Consider the following 12,769-nt stretch of genomic DNA (forward strand, 5'->3'; position numbering starts at 1 on the left):
TCACCCTCCTAAGAGCGTGACACACAAACCGTCACGCACACCTAAAGAACACAAGGAGAAAGACACAGGTGGTCAGAAGCCCACCATGGAGACAACGGGTCCGCCGCCGCCGGCCAACTATGCCTATTTGCATCCGAGCTACCTACAATCGCCCTTCACGCCACACATGGCCTTTGAGCCGGTGTACCGGAGCCTGTCTACACCATACGGAGCGTCTCCCTACCTGCGCTTTCACGTTCCTCCTCCCGAGGTTCCCCCACAAGCACCGGGACCCCCTGTAGCACCGCCACAAGGACCGCCAAAGGCGCTTGAAATCCTGCACCAAGTGTCCCAGCACTACGGGTGAGTTATAACCAATGTGTGCTGCATGTTACCATGATGTTAGCCATGGCCTCTGGGCGCTTCCTCTCCCCAAGTTCCTCAACACTCGAAATGATGGTTTTGGCAGCTGTCAGTATCATCTACCGAAAAAAAAAGGTCTGCCCTGTGCATAAATTAGGGCAGTACACCCAAACCTCATTATAAAAGTCACATCTGCCCTGAAAATAACTTCGTTATATCTGAAAATTCGTTGTAAATGTTTAATTGTAACACTGTATCTGTGACAAGACTATTCTTCATTTACTTCTTTATAACCGACAATTTGTTATATGTGTGTTCGTTATATCGAGGCTTGAGTGAACTGTTCATTGGTGCCACAGTGTTCAGTACAGCTAACAAGTCACTAGTCCAGGCTTCAGGAGCCACCCACCTCCACAATTCATAGCTGACAATTCCACAAACACAACCCAGACCGACCAACCTCTGCTTTGAGGCTTTGATTGGAAGTTTAAGTAATATAGATTTTGCTTTGCCTGCATTGTGTAAATCTAAAGAAATGGGATGAAGGAAGCTTGCTCATCATAAGAAAAGTGAATGAAGGGTAGACTTTAATATTTATCGAGTGTTCATTTTTAAAACGGTATGCTGCGGATGTAAATCAATAACTCTGTTTTCATAAAAGTACTCTGCTTTGCAGCTATGAATTACTCAATATGAAAGCAGTAGCAAACTAAAAGAATAATGGATTTTTTATGTGTAGTTGCTGCTGCACATGAACGTACTAGATAACCTGAGCACAGGCAACTTATGCCCTCTACTGTCAATAAATGAACGGCAAAAGCAAATTCATGCGAGACTTTTGGGCATAGCATTTTCTGCAAGGACTTCCGGTTCGAGATGCTGTGCCACCGTATGGGCACTGGTTGTGCCATTGCTTCCTCTGTGCTCCTATCAGAAGTGGTGGTCATTTTTATTGCTAATCTACGATATGACATTTTGAAGTGCTGTGCAGCTCAGCTGAACAACGAATTCAAATGCTGCTGAACAGTTTATGAAAAGAGGTGAACAATCATTTCTTCAGTGAATTGGCGTACACCTTCAGACACCTGCATGTTGCATCTGCATGTTGCTTCGCAGTGGAGAATGTTTCAGGCTACTATGTATATAAAGTCTTAGTTGCATGTCAGTGTTGTGAGATATTGTTGTGAGTTATTACAATGTCCAGTGTAATGCACAGGAATTTGTTTTCATATTTCAAGCTCGTGAAAGTATTTTTGTTACAAAGAGAATTACAGATTCTATTTAGTCAGTATTTCTCGCTGTAAAAGTGAAAAGGTCCAACAGAAAGAGGCTCATTCCTCATGACCCCGTGTATATCCTCGCCATCAAGTAGTGCCACCGCAGGAACACTGGCCTCATCTCTCGCACTGCGGCGCAACTAAGCTGCAGCGCGAGAGGTGGCCCGCGTGTCCCTTGGGGAAGCCAGCTTACATCACACAGGAGTGCAATGAGGTGAAAACAACTTATCAGGGGATGCGAGCATTCCCACATCTTATGTAGAAAGCATCAAAAACAACCGCCGGAAAAAATTGTAAAAACTCGTTGCGTTCACATTTCTGAAGTATATGGTTAATAACCACCAGGAATATAGTTTTATAGCCATTTGCTGCCCTGTTCGTTTACTGTAGCAGGTGGGCCCCATCAAAAAAGGCATCTCATCAAGTGAGCTGTTGGCTGCATCACTGCTGCTATAAAAAAATGCATCCTGCAATGAGTTCTTTTTTGTCCTCTTTCTGTGTTTGTGTTCTAGTTTGCACTGCTTTATCTTTACTGAATACACACCAACAAGCCCGTCTACAAGCACTGCTGTGAAAGCAGCATATTCCATGCAGGGATGTGGCGTTTCAAAGTACTGCTCCGAATGAATGCTGAACACCATGATATGCATTACAGTGGGCACTGTACTGGAGGGCACTTTACAGAGGGCAGTGCTGGGAGTTTTTTTTTTTTTTTTTGCTTTAGAGGATAATTTAGTTAATCATATCCATTAAGAGGCCAACTTTACTTCGTTAAAGCAAGATTTCAAATACACAAACCTTTATGCAGTGATTCCACTCCTGCGCCAACTGTGCCAAAGTGTGCCAAATTGTATTTACTGCGCCATCCTGATAATATCGACGAAATTTGCGCCAAACTGCGCCAAAGTCTCAGGTTTGGGGTCATCTATCACCGGCAATCGCACCGCTGGCGCGTCAGAACATGTGCAGCTCGATCTTGGGGCTGCCAATAAAGTCGCAATCATGGACCAAGAATTATTCCGCTGAATAAATAGCGCTCGCGCGTGCGTTCCGAGTAAGCGACAATGCCATGCACGGTGCCGACGCAGCTTCTGTTCTGCAAGTCCGCTCGACAGCAAAACGCGCTCTCCGCAGAGGCTCGTGACGTCTAGGCCTATCAGTAGCGAGAAAGTGCGACGGCGATTCATCGGCAAACGTCGTCTGTTCCAGAAACGCTGCTGATAGCTCGTTTCAAGCGTCGCAAGGCACGTAAGGAAAGCAATGTTCAGTAATAACTACATGAGTGCCGCTAAAATGTCTGTCACTTCTGTTTCCTGACATCGCGGAATGAAATCTGGGATCGCTCGCAGTAGACATACGGGACAGTATCGAATTTTCCTTGCTTCGCGTTTATGGAAGAGCACGTGAACGGTGGAAACGCGTTGACACTTTTCCTCAGATATACTTTATCCATGGATCTTCATCCAGAACAGCTTTTTTGTAATTACTTCCGCCAGCACGTCCGAGTTTGTAATCACTCTGCGGTAAATACCCCCTAAAAGGCCCTGCCCTTTCGAGCTCACGTGCTAGGGTTCCAATTCGAATTTCTTGCTTGCTTTTTTTAAAAATGTCATCTCATTAGTAAAATATCTCCTGGTCGGAGCAGCCGCAAATTCGCAGCTGTCAGTAGCGGGCCCGTCGCTGACGGCCCACAGTGAAGCGGCTGCGTCATGTTACACGTCCGCCCCTCGCTTTCGGGGGTCAATAGCCAACGGTTAAAAAAACTAAGTTTCGCTTAAGAGCGAAGAAATGAATGCGATACCAAAAAATTGTATTGTGAAACGAAGTAAGGCTAGCAGCTAACTCTTTTGGATCCGATCTCGCGTAACTCAACAAAACGCTGGTTTAAGGGAATATGGCCCCTCCAGGAACTGAAGCGTTTTCTTGCTCTGAGTTTTCTAAACGCGAAGTAAGCGTTGAGAGCACAGCAAGTTTACGAGCCGTCTCCTGATGCCTCGGAATAGCGCGCGCGCAAGCGACTGCGCCCTTCGAACGATGCCCCCCCCCCCTTCCGCTCCCCTGGCGTTCCTTCATGCACCTTACGAAAGACGGGCGGGGCGTTTCCTCTCTGTTTGACGAGCAATCGACGGCAGGCTCGCACGCGGGAAGATGTTATCTCATGCGCTGTCCGTGCAGCGGAGACACACGGCCGGCTAGTTTAATCTCCGCTTCAGCCGCGTTCGTCGCCAGCGCTCGCGAGCTTTTACCCGCGGCTAGAATGCACGTGGTGATGTTATTAATTTGGACTTTATACGGAAAATTACGTCAACGTCGACAGCAAAAATCCCCCGAGAGTGTCCATATAATTGCTATCGCAAGGGTCAATGTACGGGGCAGATTTTGCGCCCCCCCCCCCCCTCCTCTTAGGTGATTAGGTGGGGGGGACGGCCAACCCCCTGTGCGCACGCCTATGCTCCTGAGATGATTTTTTTCCATGAGATTTGCAATGAATCGAAATATTTCTAGCCTTCATAAGAGCCCCATAATAATACTCAGGTGCTTGAATGTTAATGCAATATGCTTCTGTATTGCACTCCAGGATATAAAATTCGCTGCTCCAAAGTGCTCCCAGATGCAAAATTATCTGCTCCAAAGTGCTCCAAGATGAAAATCTTGCTGCTCCAAAGTGCTCCAAAACGGAAATTTTGCTGCTCCAAAAATTGCTCCGAATCAGAAGTCCTCGGTAGCATCACTGCTTTATGGATAATTCAAGAAAAATTTCATTTACTTTGTTACAGCCATTGTTTTGCATTCGGCAATGTTTTTAGGCAATGAGTCATTCTTTGATCACACATTAGTTTTAGCATTTTTGCAAGCCATCAGCACATGGAAATTTATTCGCACACTAGGCTCATTAAAGGTATACCTCCAAGAGGTATACCTTTAATGCACTCGCTTCTTGGTCTTTGCTCGCAAGTGTCCTTCTGAGGCAGTAGTGCTTTTTGTCACTGCACCTCTTTAGTATACTGTTCTTTCATAGTCAATGTTTTATTTTCATTGGGCACTTTACACAGCTTTGTCATGATTTTATTATATCTGTTTCGTGCATGTTTAGTGCACAGCATTTTAGACCCTTATACAGCCACCTTATACCTACCCGTTGTCATCAATCACACCATGTCATTCACATTATACTATGTTTTGGTGCTCATCGGCCACAACTAACCTTTGCACTATTAATCGCCATATACCTTGACCACCACTGTTTCATTATATCCTGTTTTGTTTCAACAAAGTTCAACGGAACCTGTTCTGATACTGCTACAACTACTGCCACCCACCATTGTATATTCTAATTAGTCATTGTGTGTTGGTTCCATTCAGGTGGCCGGTGGCATGCGTTAAAGTTATTATTCCTTGTAATGTGACTTGCACAGTGTGCAGCATATGCTCTGCAGAGGCAAACTGCCATAGTGTGCCTCCCTCGTAAACATGGTCTTGAATCGTGCCTTGTTCTGCTTCCTTTACGTAGCAACCACAAGATACACGAGCTGCAGGAGCGTGCAGCTCCTTCGCCGTCTCCGCATGTGGCTGGGGAACGCCCTCCAAAGGGGGGTCCGCCGGAGAAGGGTCCCCCGTCGTCGCGGGGGGTCGTCGGAGGTGAGGGGTCATCCTCTGTTGTGGGACCGCCTCCCGTTGTGATGGGAAGTGCTGCTGACCTGGCCAAGGGTGTGCTCGGGCCGGGCTCGGCTGCCATGGGTCCGCAAGGACCCGGCAGCCTTCCTCCGGGAGTGGCTGTGCCTCCCGGTGGTGTGACGGGTGCACCCAGCACTGCCACTGAGGGGTCTTCCCGATCACCTCCACCCCAGAGGCACCTTCACACGCATCACCACACCCATGTGGGAGTGGGGTACCCCATTTACGACCCCTACGGAGGTATGTCTGCACACCTGGGTTGCTGGTGCTGCTTTCTTCTTCTTTTTTCAGCACTGTTTGTGCTGTGTAATATTAATGTCTGTGACTAGTGAATGAACTTGTGTCTTTTTTGGATACCTTTGGATACATAAGGAAATGTAGAAAGGTCAGCTGAGCTAGAAATGCACTGTCCTGCTGATTCACTCGGGAATAAAAGGAAAGGAAATAATTTCATAATTTCTGGGGTTTTACGTGCCAAAACCACAATGTAATTATGAGGCACACCGTAGTGGATGGCTTCATAAATTTTAACCACCTGGGTTTCTTCAACGTGCACTGATATTGCAGAGTACATGGGCCTCTAGCAGCTTCAACTCCGAGCGACAAGCATAGTAACTGGAGTTATCATTTACTTTTCAATGTTTTTGATAGCCAGAAACAGCTTAATGTTTTGAGAATCACCAGCTAACTTGCTCTGAGCCTGTTTACAAGAATTTGTTTCACCATGGGAGCAAGGGAACGGAGCATTGAGAAAATAATCTTGCAAAGGCTTGTTGCTTAATGTGTGGGTTCTCGATCTGGGTTCCATGGAACCTTGGGATTTCGCAAACAGCATTTAAGTGTTCATTGAGCAGTCTGAACAAATTGGACCCGATCCTGTTCTTCCCTGTTCATTTTCACAATTTATCGAGCTGAAGAGAAACAAACAGTACGTTGTAGCTTGGAGTTGACGAAGCCATCTCTTGTGGCAGTGGAGCACGAAACTCGTCATTGTGCAACTTGCAGGCCCACGGTAAACCACACTGAGTGCTTTTGTATCAGTCCTTGCTAACGTGGTTTCTAATGCGCGAGTGGAAATCGACTTCAAACTTCTGCAAAACTGGGAGCCCATTCCAAATTTAGCAGCATCTGCCTGATCCACTCTTGTTGCTGACAAATAAAGCTGTTGCATGTTTAAATGTAATATTGGAAACAAACACAAGGAGACTTGTTTGTGCATTAATTATTGTCGGCACAGCGCTCCTTCACTTCAGGCCGGTTTGGTAACACACTGTTGGTTCCGTAATAAAAGAGCATTCGTGCAAAGTGCACACAGAACATTGTCACAGGCTGGGAAGTGCGACCATTTAGGTGTAGCATGAGTGACTTGCAAGATTTATTTCTAAGGAATAAATGTCTGAAGCGGAATGTGAAATGGTTCAATGCATTAGTTTGTGTTTACATAGAGCAGCTCCTAGTGAAATTTTTGCCCGTGAAATGCAAGTGGACGAATCACAAAAAGCGTGTAAATGTAGGCATTTTGATACCGATAGTCAGAAAGAAAGAAGACACAGTTATTGCTTGCTTAAAGTGATGTATGAGCCACGGAACACTGCTCCCTGGTGCCATGTGTACCGTTCTGTGGCACGCTGAAAAATCATGAGGAAACGTGCTGGCTCTTGAATTAAATTTGATAGCTTCCTGGTGCACACATCTTTTTAAGTGCCATTCAAAATCTGTAATAGGAAAGTTAGACAAATGCTAGCCGTGCAGAAATGCCAAGCTTTACATAGTAATGTAATACTCACTTGCAACTATTTCACCCGAAGTGATACTTAGTTTCAGCCTGCCTTTAACGAAGCTTTATGTTTTAAGGGACCGACAACCAATTTTTGTGGTACCTGTTTTCTTTAGCGCAACGGAATGCTTACCGGTCGAATGTCCAATCACGGAATGGTAGCGCGGAAAACGCCATGAAACATTTATTGTCCAAAAATTTTGATCGCGCCGAATACGGAGTCATATACATACTACAAACAATGGGAGGTGAGCGCAAGAGTTGTTCGTGTCTGTGCGCGGTGGTTTGCTGCGCAAGCGTGCACTTCACACGCATGTGCCGCAGTTCAACATGCCTCATTGGTGGCCGCGAAGGAAGCACCACTTTTATGTGTGCGACGTTTTTTTACCTCCTGAGCAGCACAGAATAGAGCGGGAATAGATAATAATATACAGTGAAAGCTCGTTAATTCACACCTCATTAATTCGAAATTTTGGATAATTCGAAATGGTCGCCGCAGTCCGGTCCGCAGTGCATAGGAGACCATGTGTAAAACGATTCGTTAATTCGAACAGAAATTGCCGCCTCTACGGATAATTCGAAGCGCGCCATGCCATGCCATGCCAAGCGTCATCATCGTCAAACACTAGTGGAAGCTTTTACGGCCGAACGATAGGTGGCACGACCGGTTTTTTTCGAGCTTCAAGTGGCCTCCGAGCAAAGGGCGAGCAAAGTATGGCCTCCGAAATCCAGGGAGCAATTTTTTTTTTTTCCGTAGCCCTCCCGCTACTCAGCGCCTGGCGCCACTTGTATACGCGGGACCCGCGGGACGCTGAGGAGTCGGCGGAGTAGTCCTAGCAGTCCTAGGCCGCACCCGGCAGCGTCACTTTGTTCCTCGAGCACGTTGTTCGTTCACGCCGTCAAGCCGTCTTATTCCGCATCGAAGTTGGAAGATGCCGCGGGGAAACTACTGCGCGAAGACTGTCAAGGAGAAGGTGGAGATTTTGCGAGAGGTTGACCAAGGGAACTCGAGCAAATACGAAATTGCGAGGAAGCACGGCATACCTCCGAGCACGTTGTCAACCTACATACGCAACAGGACGGCCATTGAAAACGCCTATGAAGCCGAGGATTTTGGCGCCAGTCGAAAAAGGCTAAGGACAGCGAAGTTCCCGGAACTGGAGTCGGCTTTGATTATCTGGGTTAAAGAAATGAGAGCCCAGAGTATCGCATTGAGCGGCCCTATCATCATGGCCAAGGCAGCCGATTTCGCCCTGCGCTTGGACATTGAAGACTTTGTCGCCTCCGAGGGATGGTTTCATCATTTCAGGGAGCGGCACAATCTCTTATTCCGCACGTTATCCGGCGAGGCAAAGGAAGTGGACGCCGAAACATGCGCTACTTGGAGAAGCGGCACCCTGCAGCAGTACTTGGAGAGCTACTCACCACAGGATGTGTTTAACGCTGACGAGACAGCGTTATTTTTCAAGTTGCAGCCAGACAAGACGATCACCTACAAGGGAGACAGCTGTGCCGGCGGCAAGCGCAGCAAAGAGCGTGTCACTGTTTTGTCACTGTTTTGTCAACGACCGAGGCCCGGGCCTCCTCTGACGGGCCGGGCACCCTAGGTCGATGGTGGGATGTTCGTCGGATCCACAGGTTAGCGCGGAACGCAACCATCGTGGTGCTCATCTGGGTTAAGCACGCCGCAATTTCCACACCGCCGTTCCTGCGGATATGGGCAGATGTCGTGTCGGTGGCCAGTTCTGAGGCAGCAGTGGCACACTTGGGTGACTGGTCGGAAAGGTCTGCATCGAAATTCCGCACCTTGAAAGTAAACGTATCGGGGAACACGCCTGCCCTCGAAGGTGTATAGGCATGCTCCGTTCGTTCCGAATGCTCGGGCTTGGATAATGTTGATACCTTGCGGGTAGGTGACGGTGTCGTTCATGAGAGCATCCTCTGTGGGTATAGGTAGGGCTCCTGTGATTACTCCCTTGCAGGAATTATCTGGAGACGCCACATACGCGGAGACTTCATACGATCTGCTGCCGAGCTCGAGCGTCTGCACGTGGCACAGCTGTTCAGCGAGGTCTGAATCTGAGGTGCTGATATAATGTTCTGCTCCTTGCGTACTCGTATCCGCGCCTCCAGGGGCAAGGGGGCTCGGAGTGCGGTTTGTATAGCAGCGCGTAAGGGTAAGACCGCTTCTTGTTGTAGAGATATGCCTCCTCTTATACGGAAAACCACTTTGTGGTCCTCTGCGGGAAGGCGTGGCAGGCGAGGGCGACCTGTTCCATGTCTACGCTCGCGCTCGTGGAATGGGGCGGGTGGCGTCGCGGAGGCCTCCTCGGCGACAACCTTCCGTCGGCGAGCGTTGACCACCCGATACCATGGAGTGTGAGGTATGGGCGGCCGCAGGTGTGCATTGTTGGATGCTTCGGCTACCCCGCTTGGACCGGGGATGTAGCCGCTGGGCCCGACGCCGTCCTCGGTCTCCACATCTTCAGCATCCATGCAGTCCAGTTGATCTGGTGGGTCAGAATCGATGGCGGTCGTACCCGCGAATCGGGCCCCTGCCCAGTTGGCAGCGTTGCGCGGGGCGCCGCAGAGCGCGTTGGGCACCGACGCGGCTGGCGCGTCTGCCGTGCCGCCGCCGCGGGGGGCGCGTCTAGGCTTAACGCTATGACCGCCGCTTACGGTTTTCAAACGTCCGTTTCGGGTTGAAAAAAGAGCCCAGCTCGGAAATATTGGTGTCAGATGAAAGATGGAGACTTGCCCGTTGCGTTGGTTGTGCGATTTCGTGTCGATGGTCGGAAAATCCGGGCGCTTGAAGATGGATTAGCGGAGCCGAATGTGACCCGATCTGCATCCGCCGATGGCCTGGTTAGAATCTTAAAATGTGAAGTTTCAAACTAAAACAAATTGCTTCAATATAAACATGGTATGCAGATGGGTTTAAACAGTATTCACCCAAGCATATAGGGGTACAGTGAGTAACAGGTGCACATTTAAAGCTTTGATGTAGATGTCCAAATGATATAGTAACTACAAACAGCAAAAAAAAAAAAAAACTTACAAGATACAAGTTCAAGATTGTTAAGTCTGTAATGCTAGTAAGTTATTTTTCGTGGAGCAAGTGAATACATCCAAGGAACAGCTGCTAGTGATGGTCTTGCTAATATCATTCCACTCTTATGGTTAAGGGAAAGAATGAATTTTTAAAACAGTCCATACAAAATAGATATTACTTGAGTGTTTATGTGTGTTTATATCGTGATGGCCGTGTTCCACATCTGGAAATGTATCTGGAGACATCAATGTTAAAAGTGGTTATGCAGAAGCTGATACCAAAACTTAGAACGGGCTAGTACAGCTTGGTTTTGTAATGTTAAAATCCCGGCATTCTTGAGTAGTTCGGAGGGAGAGTCTGTAAGCTTATACTTATTATATATATATACCTCAGCGCTTTCCTTTGGACGCCTTCTACGTTCTTAATTAGTTCCTTAGTGTGTGGGGACCAAATAACATTTGCATACTCCAGGACTGACCCGACAAAGGTATTATCTACTAAGGTTTTTATATCGGGTGGAGCCAGTCGGAGGTGCCTCATAAGAAAGAAAAGGCGCTTCAATGTAGCTGATGTAATTTATGAAAGTGCAGTGCCTGGGCTAACCACTGGGAGGTGCTAGGTGCACGATAAATAAATCCAACGTGCCAAAATCAGCAATTCAAAGCATCCATTACCAGTGACCGATTTGAATAGGCGTGGTAATGAAAGAGTTAAGCAACAGTTCCATTTAATATTTACTGGGAGTCTATTGTATAATACTGACATTAGCCTGTTCCCCCACTCTGTGTTTGGTTTTTATGATGGCAATAAAGAGATATCGCCGCGTGCCGATGTTGCCTCGTGATACGACCCGCGCTACATAATAGCTATGGTCCGGATATATATATATTTTTAATATTTGAAATCGGTGACGTCACGCTGATGTGCGATAGGCTTATTAGAGGGGTACTGACACTAAATTTCGCGGCCTAGATAGCCTGCGGGATCGATTCCTGTGAACATGCATATATCATCTGCAAAATATCAACAGCGAATATACAGCGTGTTCAAAATTAAGCTTTATAGTTTTCTTAAAATTCAGCACTGAGAGGTACATGAAAACCACCTTTGCAGATAAGTTTTTTATTTGGGGGGACACAAAGTGAGACAATAATTACCACTGTCAGCTGCCCAATCAACTAAGATTGCATGATGAACTTTTTAATGAGTGCAGCAAGCGGCCATGTTTGTATTGAAAAGTTGGAGGCAGTCGTGTTTCTGCAAAGTTCCACTTGGAAGAATTCTTCTAGCATGTCTGTGCCCCGAGATATCCCGCTACAAAGTTTAATTGCGGTTTGCATGATGACGCAGTGAGCACTGGCGCAAAGCTTCTCCCCGATGTGCTGCGGCAGCTGCGTGCTGCATTTAATCTGACAATGGGTTGAAGGCATAGGCAAACATGATAACGGTTACCCCTTTGCTACCGGCTGGCGATAGCAAGCAATGACTGCTCGTCACATCAGGGAGGAACATTGTGCCGATCCTCGCCGTCTTGCATGCGTAATCATGCAAACCGCAATTAAACTTTGCGGAGGGATATCTCGGGGCACAGGGATGCTAGAAGAATTCTTACAAGTGGAAATGTATGGAAATGCGACTGCCTCCAACTTTTCAATACAAACATGCCCGCTTGCGGCACTCATTAAAAAGTTCCTTATTCAGTCTTAGTTAATTAGGCATCTGACAGCTATAATGATTGTCTTGCTTTGTGTCCCCCTGGATATATAACTTATCTGCAAAGGTGGTTTTCACGTTTATCCCAGTGCTGAATTTTAACATAAGCATAAGCTTAACTTTGAACACCCGGTAGCTTGGAAGGTATTTTAAATCAATTTTGAAGTTTGTGTGAGCGATTGACACCCTCACGCTATTGACACCCTCAAAGGTGACTCGGTGGTTTCCCCCTTACTTCCCTCATGTGACCACGCTGCAACAAGTTATGATGACGTCATAGCCGTTTTTTTTTTTTTTCTTTTTTTTTTTTGCCATGTTCATTTCAGCAGCCTACTTCTCGGCGGCTGCTTGCGAACCGCGCAGAAGTGCGTCACAGTTCTGTGTGCTGATGTGTCGAGCGCTGCACCCGCTAGGTGGTGATAGCTGCACGCAGGGGCTTGTTGTTTTTGAAACCAAAAATGACACTGGTCAGTAATGAGGAGCCTGTAATTAATTATCTGTCGCGCGCTGCAGCAAACTATGTGCCGTGTTATGACTAACAGGCCCCCAGCAACACATTGCAGCAAAAAAATGCGAGGCCAAAATTTTTGTGTCAGTACCCCTTTAAACAGAACCTGAAGGGACTAGGAAAATATGTTCTGTTTAACAGAAGTTCCATTTACTGAGAGATGATACGAAACCAATCGTATTAGAGGCAGTTGATCCATTTAAGCAGCAATTCCATTAAAGAGATTTCTGTCTACTGAGAGCCTACTGTATTTCTGGTGGAATTTAAGTGCAAAATCTAAAAAGTTGAAGTTTGGCCCTCATTAAAATAAAAATCAACCTATTACCATGAAATTATTATGGAACTTTGAAAGAATTCTTTTAATCTACACGTTTCTTTTTTTTTCTGCCCATGTTCAAGAAGTTTTGTAGGGCCCCTTTAAAATA

At 46.9% G+C, this 12,769-nt stretch overlaps 1 protein-coding gene across 1 annotated transcript; it reads left to right on the forward strand.

Annotated features, from left to right (window-relative positions):
* The first annotated feature begins 6 nt into the window (after positions 1 to 6).
* LOC119376622 (basic proline-rich protein) lies at positions 7 to 8,926 on the forward strand. Its single transcript, XM_049411454.1, has 3 exons — positions 7 to 342; positions 5,131 to 5,559; positions 8,710 to 8,926. Exons 1-3 carry the CDS (start codon positions 86 to 88, stop codon positions 8,924 to 8,926), a joined length of 903 nt encoding a protein of 300 aa, XP_049267411.1. The 5' UTR covers positions 7 to 85.
* The last annotated feature ends 3,843 nt before the right edge of the window (positions 8,927 to 12,769 follow it).

This window comes from Rhipicephalus sanguineus, unplaced genomic scaffold (assembly GCF_013339695.2).
Source record: "Rhipicephalus sanguineus isolate Rsan-2018 unplaced genomic scaffold, BIME_Rsan_1.4 Seq173, whole genome shotgun sequence".
NCBI classification, from domain to species: domain Eukaryota; kingdom Metazoa; phylum Arthropoda; class Arachnida; order Ixodida; family Ixodidae; genus Rhipicephalus; species Rhipicephalus sanguineus.

Excerpts from the sequence above, each read along its gene's own strand:
- LOC119376622 (XM_049411454.1), top strand. The coding sequence starts at position 86 with ATGGAGACAACGGGTCCGCCGCCGCCGGCCAACTATGCCTATTTGCAT. Across the intron at positions 343-5,130 it reads CAAGTGTCCCAGCACTACGG|CAACCACAAGATACACGAGC; the intron begins GTGAGTTATAAC and ends TCCTTTACGTAG. Across the intron at positions 5,560-8,709 it reads TCTGCACACCTGGGTTGCTG|GTTAGCGCGGAACGCAACCA; the intron begins GTGCTGCTTTCT and ends TCGGATCCACAG.